We start from the raw sequence: 13,171 nt of genomic DNA, 5'->3' as shown, positions 1-13,171 counted from the left end.
GCACCTTTAAGTGTTGTCAAATTGGGTATTGATCATGGCTAGACAACCATTTTCAGGTCTTGCCATAGATTTAAGTAGATTCACTGTCTTATTGGTCAGCAACTCCAGTGTAGATTTGGCCTTGTGTTTTAGGTTATTGCCCTGTTGAAAGTTGAATTCATCTCCCAGTGTCTGGTGGAAACCCGGTTCAGTCTGCTTTCCTTCTAGGATTTTGCCTGTGCTGAGCTTTTAAAAAAAAACTCCCTAGTCCTTAACGATGACAAGCATACCCATAACATGATGCAGTCACCACTGTGTTGTATTGGTTTTTCCCCAAACAGAACACTTTGTATTCAGGACAAAAAGTTCATTTCTTTGCCACATTTTTTTGCAGTTTGACTTTAGTGCATTTTTGCAAACAGGATGCATGTTTTGGGAGATTATTCTGTAAGGGCTTCCTTCTTTTCACTCTGTAGGGTTAGTATTGTGGAGTAACTACACTGTTGCTCCATCCTCAGTTGTCTCCTATCACAGCCATTAAACTCTGTAACTGTTTTAAAGGAGCATTGGCCACATGGTGAAATCCCTGAGCGGTTTCCTTCCTCTCCGGCAACTGCGTTAGGAAGGACGCCTGTATCTTTGTAGTGACTGGGTGTATTGATACACCATCCAATGTGTAATTAATAACTTCATGCTCAAAGGGATATTCAATGTCTGCTTTTTTATTTTCACCCATCTACCAATAGATGCCTCACTGGTCTTTGTGGTTGAAACTGTTTGAATTTCACTGCTAGACTGAGGAACCATAGGTAATTGTATGTGTGGGGTACAGAGATGGGGTAGTCTTTAAAACATCATGTTAAACACTATTACGGCACACAGTGAGTCCATGTAACTTATTATGTGGTATTTCAATGTGCCATAAAGGGTTGACTACTTATTGACTCTAGATATTTCAGCTTTTCATCTTAATTCATTATTCAACACTTCCAACATTTGAACATCTTGGCCATGTTCTGTTATAATCTCCACCCAGCACAGCCAGAAGAGGACTGGCCATCCCTCATAGCCTGGTTCCTCTCTAGGTTTCTTCCTAGGTTTTGGCCTTTCTAGGGAGTTTTTCCTAGCCACCGTGCTTCTACACCTGCATTGCTTGCTGTATGGGGTTTTAGACTGGGTTTCTGTACAGCCCTTTGAGATATCAGCTGAAGTAAGAAGGGCTATATAAATACATTTGATTTGATTCCATTATTTAAAAATAAATAAATAATCAACACTGGACAGATGCTTCCCCAGATATATGCCTCATCACCGTTCTGTTTTATGACACGCTTCACACACACAGCCTACACATGATCTTTCAGACCAAGACAGCTGGTTGTTGAGGGGGTCAGACCTAGACAGCTGGTTGTTGAGGGGATCAGACCTAGACAGCTGGTTGTTGAGGGGATCAGACCTAGACAGCTGGTTGTTGAGGGGGTCAGACCTAGACAGCTGGTTGTTGAGGGGATCAGACCTAGACAGCTGGTTGTTGAGGGGATCAGACCTAGACAGCTGGTTGTTGAGGGGATCAGACCTAGACAGCTGGTTGTTGACCGGATCAGACCTAGACAGCTGGTTGTTGACCGGATCAGACCTAGACAGCTGGTTGTTGACCGGATCAGACCTAGACAGCTGGTTGTTGACCGGATCAGACCTAGACAGCTGGTTGTTGAGGGGATCAGACCTAGACAGCTGGTTGTTGACCGGATCAGACCTAGACAGCTGGTTGTTGAGGGGATCAGACCTAGACAGCTGGTTGTTGAGGGGATCAGACCTAGACAGCTGGTTGTTGACCGGATCAGACCTAGACAGCTGGTTGTTGAGGGGATCAGACCTAGACAGCTGGTTGTTGAGGGGGTCAGACCTAGACAGCTGGTTGTTGAGGGGGTCAGACCTAGACAGCTGGTTGTTGAGGGGATCAGACCTAGACAGCTGGTTGTTGAGCGGATCAGCTCACTGAAGACCAACGGCACCAGGAAAGATGTGATTAAAGCTGTGAGTTGTCCTGGACAGACTTTCATTAGTGTGTTTGTGTCAGACTGACTAGCTGCCACTCGGGCGGGGCGACAAGCTTTTCTATAGATTATTACAATAAGTAAAACGTAGCGCCTTAAATGACATTGAAGTTCTTGAAAAAGCCCTTGAATTGGACTTGACAATGTCTGTATGAACCCTGTGTAGGCCTCTTGCTCAGCCAACGAAGTACAGAGAATCACCTGCTGTTCAAATTATGCCTCATCCACATTTCTGTGTCAGATCTTAACCTCTGTGTTCCACTGGAAAATGAGCCTGAATGTTGAGCCCTGAATAAGTGTGTGTGTGTGTGTGTGTGTGTGTGTGTGTGTGTGTGTGTGTGTGTGTGTGTGTGTGTGTGTGTGTGTGTGTGTGTGTGTGTGTCTCAGGAAGGACTCCTCGGTCCTGGGCCAGCAGTGGAAGAAGGGTGTTCCTATTGAGGTGATCCCTATGGCCTACGTCCCCGTCTCCAGGACGATAGCCAAGCGCTTCGGGGGGGAGGCAGTACTCCGCATGGCCGTCAGTAAAGCTGTGAGTCACCATATATACAACTCTTCCTGTTGTAAACCATATATACAACTCTTCCTGTTGTAAACCATATATACAACTCTTCCTGTCGTAAAGCTGTGAGTCACCATATATACAACTCTTCCTGTTGTAAAGCTGTGAGTCACCATATATACAACTCTTCCTGTTGTAAACCATATATACAACTCTTCCTGTCGTAAAGCTGTGAGTCACCATATATACAACTCTTCCTGTTGTAAAGCTGTGAGTCACCACATATACAACTCTTCCCGTCGTAAAGCTGTGAGTCACCACATATACAACTCTTCCCGTCGTAAAGCTGTGAGTCACCACATATACAACTCTTCCCGTCGTAAAGCTGTGAGTCACCACATATACAACTCTTCCCGTCGTAAAGCTGTGAGTCACCATATATACAACTCTTCCTGTTGTAAAGCTGTGAGTCACCATATATACAACTCTTCCTGTTGTAAACTGTGAGTCACATATATACAACTCTTCCTGTTGTAAAGCTGTGAGTCACCATATATACAACTCTTCCTGTTGTAAACCATATATACAACTCTTCCTGTTGTAAAGCATATATACAACTCTTCCTGTTGTAAACCATATATACAACCCTTCCTGTTGTAAAGCTGTGAGTCACCATATATACAACTCTTCCTGTTGTAAACCATATATACAACTCTTCCTGTTGTAAAGCTGTGAGTCACCATATATACAACTCTTCCTGTTGTAAAGCATATATACAACTCTTCCTGTTGTAAACCATATATACAACTCTTCCTGTCGTAAAGCTGTGAGTCACCATATATACAACTCTTCCTGTTGTAAAGCTGTGAGTCACCATATATACAACTCTTCCTGTTGTAAACCATATATACAACTCTTCCTGTTGTAAAGCATATATACAACTCTTCCTGTTGTAAACCATATATACAACTCTTCCTGTCGTAAAGCTGTGAGTCACCATATATACAACTCTTCCTGTTGTAAAGCTGTGAGTCACCATATATACAACTCTTCCTGTTGTAAACCATATATACAACTCTTCCTGTTGTAAAGCATATATACAACTCTTCCTGTTGTAAAGCTGTGAGTCACCACATATACAACTCTTCCTGTTGTAAAGCTGAGAGTCACCACATATACAACTCTTCCTGTTGTAAACCATATATACAACTCTTCCTGTTGTAAAGCTGTGAGTCACCATATATACAACTCTTCCTGTTGTAAACCATATATACAACTCTTCCTGTTGTAAAGCTGTGAGTCACCATATATACAACTCTTCCTGTTGTAAACCATATATACAACTCTTCCTGTTGTAAAGCTGTGAGTCACCATATATACAACTCTTCCTGTTGTAAACCATATATACAACTCTTCCTGTTGTAAAGCTGTGAGTCACCACATATACAACTCTTCCTGTTGTAAAGCTGAGAGTCACCATATATACAACTCTTCCTGTTGTAAAGCTGTGAGTCACCATATATACAACTCTTCCTGTTGTAAAGCTGTGAGTCACCATATATACAACTCTTCCTGTTGTAAACCATATATACAACTCTTCCTGTTGTAAACCATATATACAACTCTTCCTGTTGTAAAGCTGTGAGTCACCATATATACAACTCTTCCTGTTGTAAAGCTGTGAGTCACCATATATACAACTCTTCCTGTTGTAAAGCTGTGAGTCACCATATATACAACTCTTCCTGTCGTAAAGCTGTGAGTCACCATATATACAACTCTTCCTGTTGTAAAGCTGTGAGTCACCATATATACAACTCTTCCTGTTGTAAAGCTGTGAGTCACCATATATACAACTCTTCCTGTTGTAAAGCTGTGAGTCAACATATATACAACTCTTCCTGTTGTAAAGCTGTGAGTCACCATATATACAACTCTTCCTGTTGTAAACCATATATACAACTCTTCCTGTTGTAAAGCTGTGAGTCACCATATATACAACTCTTCCTGTTGTAAAGCTGTGAGTCACCATATATACAACTCTTCCTGTTGTAAAGCTGTGAGTCACCATATATACAACTCTTCCTGTTGTAAAGCTGTGAGTCACCATATATACAACTCTTCCTGTTGTAAACCATATATACAACTCTTCCTGTTGTAAAGCTGTGAGTCACCATATATACAACTCTTCCTGTTGTAAAGCTGTGAGTCACCATATATACAACTCTTCCTGTTGTAAACCATATATACAACTCTTCCTGTTGTAAAGCTGTGAGTCACCATATATACAACTCTTCCTGTTGTAAAGCTGTGAGTCACCATATATACAACTCTTCCTGTTGTAAACCATATATACAACTCTTCCTGTTGTAAAGCTGTGAGTCACCATATATACAACTCTTCCTGTTGTAAAGCTGTGAGTCACCATATATACAACTCTTCCTGTTGTAAAGCTGTGAGTCACCATATATACAACTCTTCCTGTTGTAAAGCTGTGAGTCAACATATATGCAACTCTTCCTGTTGTAAACCATATATACAACTCTTCCTGTTGTAAAGCTGTGAGTCACCATATATGCAACTCTTCCTGTTGTAAACCATATATACAACTCTTCCTGTTGTAAAGCTGTGAGTCACCATATATGCAACTCTTCCTGTTGTAAACCATATATACAACTCTTCCTGTTGTAAAGCTGTGAGTCACCATATATACAACTCTTCCTGTTGTAAAGCTGTGAGTCACCATATATGCAACTCTTCCTGTTGTAAACCATATATACAACTCTTCCTGTTGTAAAGCTGTGAGTCAACATATATGCAACTCTTCCTGTTGTAAACCATATATACAACTCTTCCTGTTGTAAAGCTGTGAGTCACCATATATGCAACTCTTCCTGTTGTAAACCATATATACAACTCTTCCTGTTGTAAAGCTGTGAGTCACCATATATGCAACTCTTCCTGTTGTAAACCATATATACAACTCTTCCTGTTGTAAACCATATATACAACTCTTCCTGTTGTAAACCATATATACAACTCTTCCTGTTGTAAACCATATATACAACTCTTCCTGTTGTAAACCATATATACAACTCTTCCTGTCGTAAAGCTGTGAGTCACCATATATACAACTCTTCCTGTCGTAAAGCTGTGAGTCACCATATATACAACTCTTCCTGTTGTAAAGCTGTGAGTCACCACATATACAACTCTTCCCGTCGTAAAGCTGTGAGTCACCACATATACAACTCTTCCCGTCGTAAAGCTGTGAGTCACCACATATACAACTCTTCCCGTCGTAAAGCTGTGAGTCACCATATATACAACTCTTCCCGTTGTAAAGCTGTGAGTCACCATATATACAACTCTTCCTGTTGTAAACCATATATACAACTCTTCCTGTTGTAAAGCTGTGAGTCACCATATATACAACTCTTCCTGTTGTAAACCATATATACAACTCTTCCTGTTGTAAAGCTGTGAGTCACCATATATACAACTCTTCCTGTTGTAAACCATATATACAACTCTTCCTGTTGTAAAGCTGTGAGTCACCATATATACAACTCTTCCTGTTGTAAACCATATATACAACTCTTCCTGTTGTAAAGCTGTGAGTCACCATATATACAACTCTTCCTGTTGTAAACCATATATACAACTCTTCCTGTTGTAAACCATATATACAACTCTTCCTGTTGTAAAGCATATATACAACTCTTCCTGTTGTAAACCATATATACAACCCTTCCTGTTGTAAAGCTGTGAGTCACCATATATACAACTCTTCCTGTTGTAAACCATATATACAACTCTTCCTGTTGTAAAGCATATATACAACTCTTCCTGTTGTAAACCATATATACAACTCTTCCTGTCGTAAAGCTGTGAGTCACCATATATACAACTCTTCCTGTTGTAAAGCTGTGAGTCACCATATATACAACTCTTCCTGTTGTAAAGCTGTGAGTCACCATATATACAACTCTTCCTGTTGTAAACCATATATACAACTCTTCCTGTTGTAAAGCATATATACAACTCTTCCTGTTGTAAAGCTGTGAGTCACCACATATACAACTCTTCCTGTTGTAAAGCTGTGAGTCACCATATATACAACTCTTCCTGTTGTAAACCATATATACAACTCTTCCTGTTGTAAAGCTGTGAGTCACCATATATGCAACTCTTCCTGTTGTAAACCATATATACAACTCTTCCTGTTGTAAAGCTGAGAGTCACCACATATACAACTCTTCCTGTTGTAAACCATATATACAACTCTTCCTGTTGTAAAGCTGTGAGTCACCACATATACAACCCTTCCTGTTGTAAAGCTGAGAGTCACCACATATACAACTCTTCCTGTTGTAAACCATATATACAACTCTTCCTGTTGTAAAGCTGTGAGTCACCATATATACAACTCTTCCTGTTGTAAAGCTGAGAGTCACCATATATACAACTCTTCCTGTTGTAAAGCTGTGAGTCACCATATATACAACTCTTCCTGTTGTAAACCATATATACAACTCTTCCTGTAGTAAAGCTGTGAGTCACCATATATACAACTCTTCCTGTTGTAAAGCTGTGAGTCACCATATATACAACTCTTCCTGTTGTAAACCATATATACAACTCTTCCTGTTGTAAAGCTGTGAGTCACCATATATGCAACTCTTCCTGTTGTAAACCATATATACAACTCTTCCTGTTGTAAAGCTGTGAGTCACCATATATACAACTCTTCCTGTTGTAAAGCTGTGAGTCACCATATATGCAACTCTTCCTGTTGTAAACCATATATACAACTCTTCCTGTTGTAAAGCTGTGAGTCAACATATATGCAACTCTTCCTGTTGTAAACCATATATACAACTCTTCCTGTTGTAAAGCTGTGAGTCACCATATATGCAACTCTTCCTGTTGTAAACCATATATACAACTCTTCCTGTTGTAAAGCTGTGAGTCACCATATATGCAACTCTTCCTGTTGTAAACCATATATACAACTCTTCCTGTTGTAAACCATATATACAACTCTTCCTGTTGTAAACCATATATACAACTCTTCCTGTTGTAAAGCTGTGAGTCACCATATATACAACTCTTCCTGTTGTAAAGCTGTGAGTCACCATATATGCAACTCTTCCTGTTGTAAACCATATATACAACTCTTCCTGTTGTAAAGCTGTGAGTCAACATATATACAACTCTTCCTGTTGTAAAGCTGTGAGTCACCATATATGCAACTCTTCCTGTTGTAAACCATATATACAACTCTTCCTGTTGTAAAGCTGTGAGTCACCATATATGCAACTCTTCCTGTTGTAAACCATATATACAACTCTTCCTGTTGTAAACCATATATACAACTCTTCCTGTTGTAAACCATATATACAACTCTTCCTGTTGTAAACCATATATACAACTCTTCCTGTTGTAAAGCTGTGAGTCACCATATATGCAACTCTTCCTGTTGTAAACCATATATACAACTCTTCCTGTTGTAAAGCTGTGAGTAACATCATTTAGGGTCTTTTTTCGATTAAATCGGTCCCTATATAGCCTAGATATCGAGCTAAGAATTACGTTGCGAGAAAAGAAAAAATTAGCATTTCATAACGTAACGTAATTTTTTAAAATTCAAAAAGTCGACTAAACTTTTCACAAAACACTTTGAAATACTTTTGTAATGCAACTTTATGTATTAGTACACGTTAATAAGCGATAAAATTGATCAGGAGACGATGTTAAATCTGTTTCTTGTCCGTGTAGAAAAACATGTCTGACCAGAGGTCGACCAAAAATCAGGGCGGAGCCATCAGGGAAGATGTTCCCTTGTTTGGGTTAGACCAAGAATCAATTGCGAATCAAATGACATGACTCTAGACACTCTGTGGTAGCTGTAGGCAATGTAAACTCGGCTCTATTGAATTCGGTTCACTTTTAACAATTGCCTGTAGTCGCAGAAGGATATATTTTTCCATTTTCAGTGAACAGATTTCCATGCACTTTTGGATGAAACGCCCGTTCTGTAAATGCCACAGACGTGATTTAAACAGTTTTGGAAACGTCTGAGTGTTTTCTATCCACACATACTAATCACATGCATGTACTATATTCCTGGCATGAATAGCAGGGCGCTGAAATGTTGCGCGATTTTTAACAAAAAGCTGCGAAAAGCTGCATGAATTCTCAACTTCCATAAGTGGTTTTAAGCATATACTTATAACATTAACATATTTCAGCTTTTTATTTGTAATAAATTTACAAAAATCTAAATGTTTTTGCTTTGTCATTATGGGATATTGTGTGTAGATTGAGGGGGAAAAAAACAATTGAATCATTTTTAGAATAACGCTGTAATATAACAATGTGGCAAAAGTCAAGGGGTCTGAATACTTTCCGAATGCACTGTGGTTCATTCAGGTAATTTGTTGTGTATTATAGTGAATATAAAATGGTAAATGAACAGTTGAATAAATCACAAGAAGAGAAGCATATTAATGGAGTGGAAAGTCATTAACATGCTTTCAGTGTAGAGCACATGACATTTACGACAGGAAGAGTTTTCATTGGACCTCTTCTGAGAGGAAAGCATTCTCATTGGTCATTTATATGTGAGTGAGATCCAGTGTTTTGATTGTTCAGGGTCCGGTGGTAACAGACAACAGTAACTTCATTCTGGACTGGAAGTTTGAACACACTCACAACTGGAAGGAGGTCAATACCGCTCTCAAGATGATACCAGGTACACACTGACTGACTGACTGACTGACTGACTGACTGACTGACTGACTGACTGACTGACTGACTGACTGACTGACTGACTGACTGACTGACTGACTGACTGACTGACTGACTGACTGACTGACTGACTGACTGACTGACTGACTGACTGACTGACTGACTGACTGACTGACTGACTGACTGACTGACTGACTGACTGACTGACTGACTGACTGACTGACTGACTGACTGACTGACTGACTGACTGACTGACTGACTGACTGACTGACTGACTGACTGACTGACTGACTGACTGACTGACTGACTGACTGACTGACTGACTGACTGACTGACTGACTGACTGACTGACTGACTGACTGACTGACTGACTGACTGACTGACTGACTGACTGACTGACTGACTGACTGACTGACTGACTGACTGACTGACTGACTGACTGACTGACTGACTGACTGACTCTGACTGACTGACATGACTGACTGACTGACTGACTGACTGTTTCTCTGACTGACTGACTGACTGACTGACTGACTGACTGACTGACTGACTGACTGACTCTGACTCCCTACCTCTGACCTGACTGACTGACCCTACCTGACTGACTCTCTCCCTGACCTGACACTGACTGACTGACTGACTGACTGACTGACTGACTGACTGACTGACACTGACTGACTGACTCCTGACTGACTGACTGACTGACTGACTGACTGACTGACTGGTTCTGGGACATGAATGTTCGTCTGTTTCTCTCCTTCCTATCTCGCCTCTCTCCCTACCTCACCACTCTCCCTACCTCACCTCTCTCCCTACCTCACCTCTCTCCCTACCTCACCTTGCCTCTCTACCTCCCATACCCCATGTCTCTCCCTCCCCCTACCTCACCATGCCTCTCTACCTCCCGACCATGCCTCTCTCCACCCCCTCACCTCACCTCACCCTCATGCCTCCCCCTACCTCCCATGCCTCTCTACCTCCGACCTCATGTCTCTCCCTCACCCCTACCTCACCATGCCTCTCTACCTCCGACCTCATGTCTCTCCCTCACCCCTACCTCACCATGCCCCTCTCCCTCCCCCTACCTCACCATGCCTCTCTACCTCCGACCTCATGTCTCTCCATCCCCCCTACCTCACCATGCCTCTCTACCTCCGACCTCATGTCTCTCCATCCCCCCTACCTCACCATGCCTCTCTACCTCCGACCTCATGTCTCTCCCTCCCCCTACCTCACCATGCCTCTCTACCTCCGACCTCATGTCTCTCCCTCCCCCTACCTCACTATGCCTCTCTACCTCCGACCTCATGTCTCTCCCTCCCCCCCCCTCCCACCATGCCCCTCTCCCTCCCCCTACCTCACCATGCCCCTCTCCCTCCCCCTACATCACCATGCCCCTCTCCCTCCCCCTACCTCACCATGCCTCTCTACCTCCGACCTACCTCACCATGCCCCTCTACCTCCCCCTACCTCACCATGCCCCTCTCCCTCCCCCTACCTCACCATGCTTCTCTACCTCCTACCTCATGTCTCTCCCTCCCCCCTACCTCACCATGCCTCTCTACCTCCTACCTCATGTCTCTCCCTCCCCCTACCTCACCATGCCCCTCCCCCCTACCTCACCATGCCCCTCTCCCCCCCCCCACCTCACCATGCCCCTCTCCCTCCCCCTACCTCACCATGCCTCTCTACCTCATGTCTCTCCCTCCCCCTACCTCACCTTGCCTCTCTACCTCCTACCTCATGTCTCTCTCTCTCCCCTACCTCACCATGCCCCTCTCCCTCCCCCTACCTCACCTTTCCTCTCTACCTCCTACCTCATGTCTCTCCCTCCCCCTACCTCACCATGCCCCTCTCCCTCCCCCTACCTCACCATGCCCCTCTCCCTCCCCCTACCTCACCATGCCCCTCTCCCTCCCCCTACCTCATGTCTCTCCCTCTCCCCTACCTCACCATGCCCCTCTCCCTCACCATGCCTCTCTCCCTCCTAGGTGTGGTAGAGACAGGTCTGTTTGTGGGGATGGCAGAGCGGGTGTACTTTGGGATGGAAGATGGTAATGTTGGGGTCAGAGACCCTCCAGTCAACTGACCTGAGCCCTGCTCCACCTGGAACTAACCAGCAACCCCCCCCCGTCCACCTGGAACCAACCAGCAACCCCCTCTCCACCTGGAACCAACCAGCAACCCTCCTCCACCTGGAACCAACCAGCAAACCCCCCCCTCCACCTGGAACCAACCAGCAACCCCCCTCCTCTACCTGGAACCAACCAGCACCCCCTCCACCTGGAACCAATCAGTACCCCCCTCCACCTGGAACCAACCAGCACCCTCCCCCTCCACCTGGAACCAACCAGCACCTCCACCTGGAACCAACCAGCAACCCCCTCCACCTGGAACCAACCATCACCTCCACCTGGAACCAACCTGCCTCAACCACAGTGCCCTATTTTATTATGGATGCATCCCAAAAGGCCACCTATTCTCTATATAATGCACTACCTTAGACCAGAGCCCTATTAGAGCCCTGGTCAAAGAGCCCTATGGTTCCTGGTCAAAGAGCCCTATTAGAGCCCTATGGGTCCTGGTCAAAGAGCCCTATTAGAGCCCTATGGGTCCTGGTCAAAGAGCCCTATTAGAGCCCTATGGGTCCTGGTCACAGTGCCCTATTAGAGCCCTATTATGGGTCCTGGTCACAGTGCCCTATTAGAGCCCTATTATGGGTCCTGGTCACAGTGCCCTATTAGAGCCCTATGGGTCCTGGTCAGTGCCCTATTAGAGCCCTATGGGTCCTGGCCACAGTGCCCTATTAGAGCCCTATGGGTCCTGGCCACAGTGCCCTATTAGAGCCCTATGGGTCCTGGTCACAGTGCCCTATTAGAGCCCTATGGGTCCTGGTCACAGTGCCCTATTAGAGCCCTATGGGTCCTGGTCACAGTGCCCTATTAGAGCCCTCTGGGTCCTGGTCACAGTGCCCTATTAGAGCCCTCTGGGTCCTGGTCACAGTGCCCTATTAGAGCCCTCTGGGTCCTGGTCACAGTGCCCTATTAGAGCCCTCTGGGTCCTGGCCACAGTGCCCTATTAGAGCCCTCTGGGTCCTGGTCACAGTGCCCTATTAGAGCCCTCTCGGTCCTGGTCACAGTGCCCTATTAGAGCCCTCTGGGTCCTGGTCACAGTGCCCTATTAGAGCCCTCTGGGTCCTGGTCACAGTGCCCTATTAGAGCCCTATGGGTCCTGGTCACAGTGCCCTATTAGAGCCCTGTCGGTCTAGTTATAAACTTGTAGCCTGTATTTACTCACTGTGGCTGTAGCTAAACCTGCATGGACTCCCTGAGTGGTTTCTATTCTCTTCAGATAAACAGAGAACCCTGGTGCTGTTGGGGCACACTGAAACCAATGGGCCCTCGTCAAATGTAGTGCACTAAAATGGGCAATAGGGTGGCATTTTGACCACTAGCCTGAACATCTGTCTCTGTTTGTACTGAGAACTGTCTCATCCTTTTGCCCTTTCACTGTCTTACAACATGTTGTTGATCATTTGCCTGGTCCCAGGTCTGCCTCTGGTTGCCTGGTCCCAGGTCTGCCTCTGGTTGCCTGGTCCCAGGTCTGCCTCTGGTTGCCTGGTCCCAGGTCTGCCTCTGGTTGCCTGGTCCCAGGTCTGCCTCTGGTTGCCTGGTCCCAGGTCTGCCTCTGGTTGCCTGGTCCCAGGTCTGCCTCTGGTTGCCTGGTCCCAGGTCTGCCTCTGGTTGCCTGGTCCCAGGTCTGCCTCTGGTTGCCTGGTCCCAGGTCTGCCTCTGGTTGCCTGGTCCCAGGTCTGCCTCTGGTTGCCTGGTCCCAGGTCTGCCTCTGGTTGCCTGGTCCCAGGTCTGCCTCTGGTTGCCTGGTC

At 44.6% G+C, this 13,171-nt stretch overlaps 1 protein-coding gene across 2 annotated transcripts in view; it reads left to right on the top strand.

Moving 5' to 3' along the window:
• LOC124027480 (ribose-5-phosphate isomerase-like) overlaps positions 1-11,474 on the top strand; it is a 30,644-nt gene extending 19,170 nt beyond the window's left edge. For both annotated transcript variants that reach the window (XM_046339896.1, XM_046339897.1), the window contains 3 exons: positions 2,424-2,565; positions 9,193-9,292; positions 11,280-11,474. In XM_046339896.1, the coding sequence (XP_046195852.1) occupies positions 2,424-2,565; positions 9,193-9,292; positions 11,280-11,377 (340 nt within the window). In that variant the 3' untranslated portion in view covers positions 11,378-11,474. The remainder of the gene's footprint in view (positions 1-2,423; positions 2,566-9,192; positions 9,293-11,279) is intronic.
• The last annotated feature ends 1,697 nt before the right edge of the window (positions 11,475-13,171 follow it).

This window comes from Oncorhynchus gorbuscha, unplaced genomic scaffold (assembly GCF_021184085.1).
Source record: "Oncorhynchus gorbuscha isolate QuinsamMale2020 ecotype Even-year unplaced genomic scaffold, OgorEven_v1.0 Un_scaffold_3277, whole genome shotgun sequence".
In the NCBI taxonomy this organism is placed as follows: Eukaryota; Metazoa; Chordata; class Actinopteri; order Salmoniformes; family Salmonidae; genus Oncorhynchus; species Oncorhynchus gorbuscha.
This window is presented reverse-complemented; position numbering and strand designations above follow the sequence as displayed.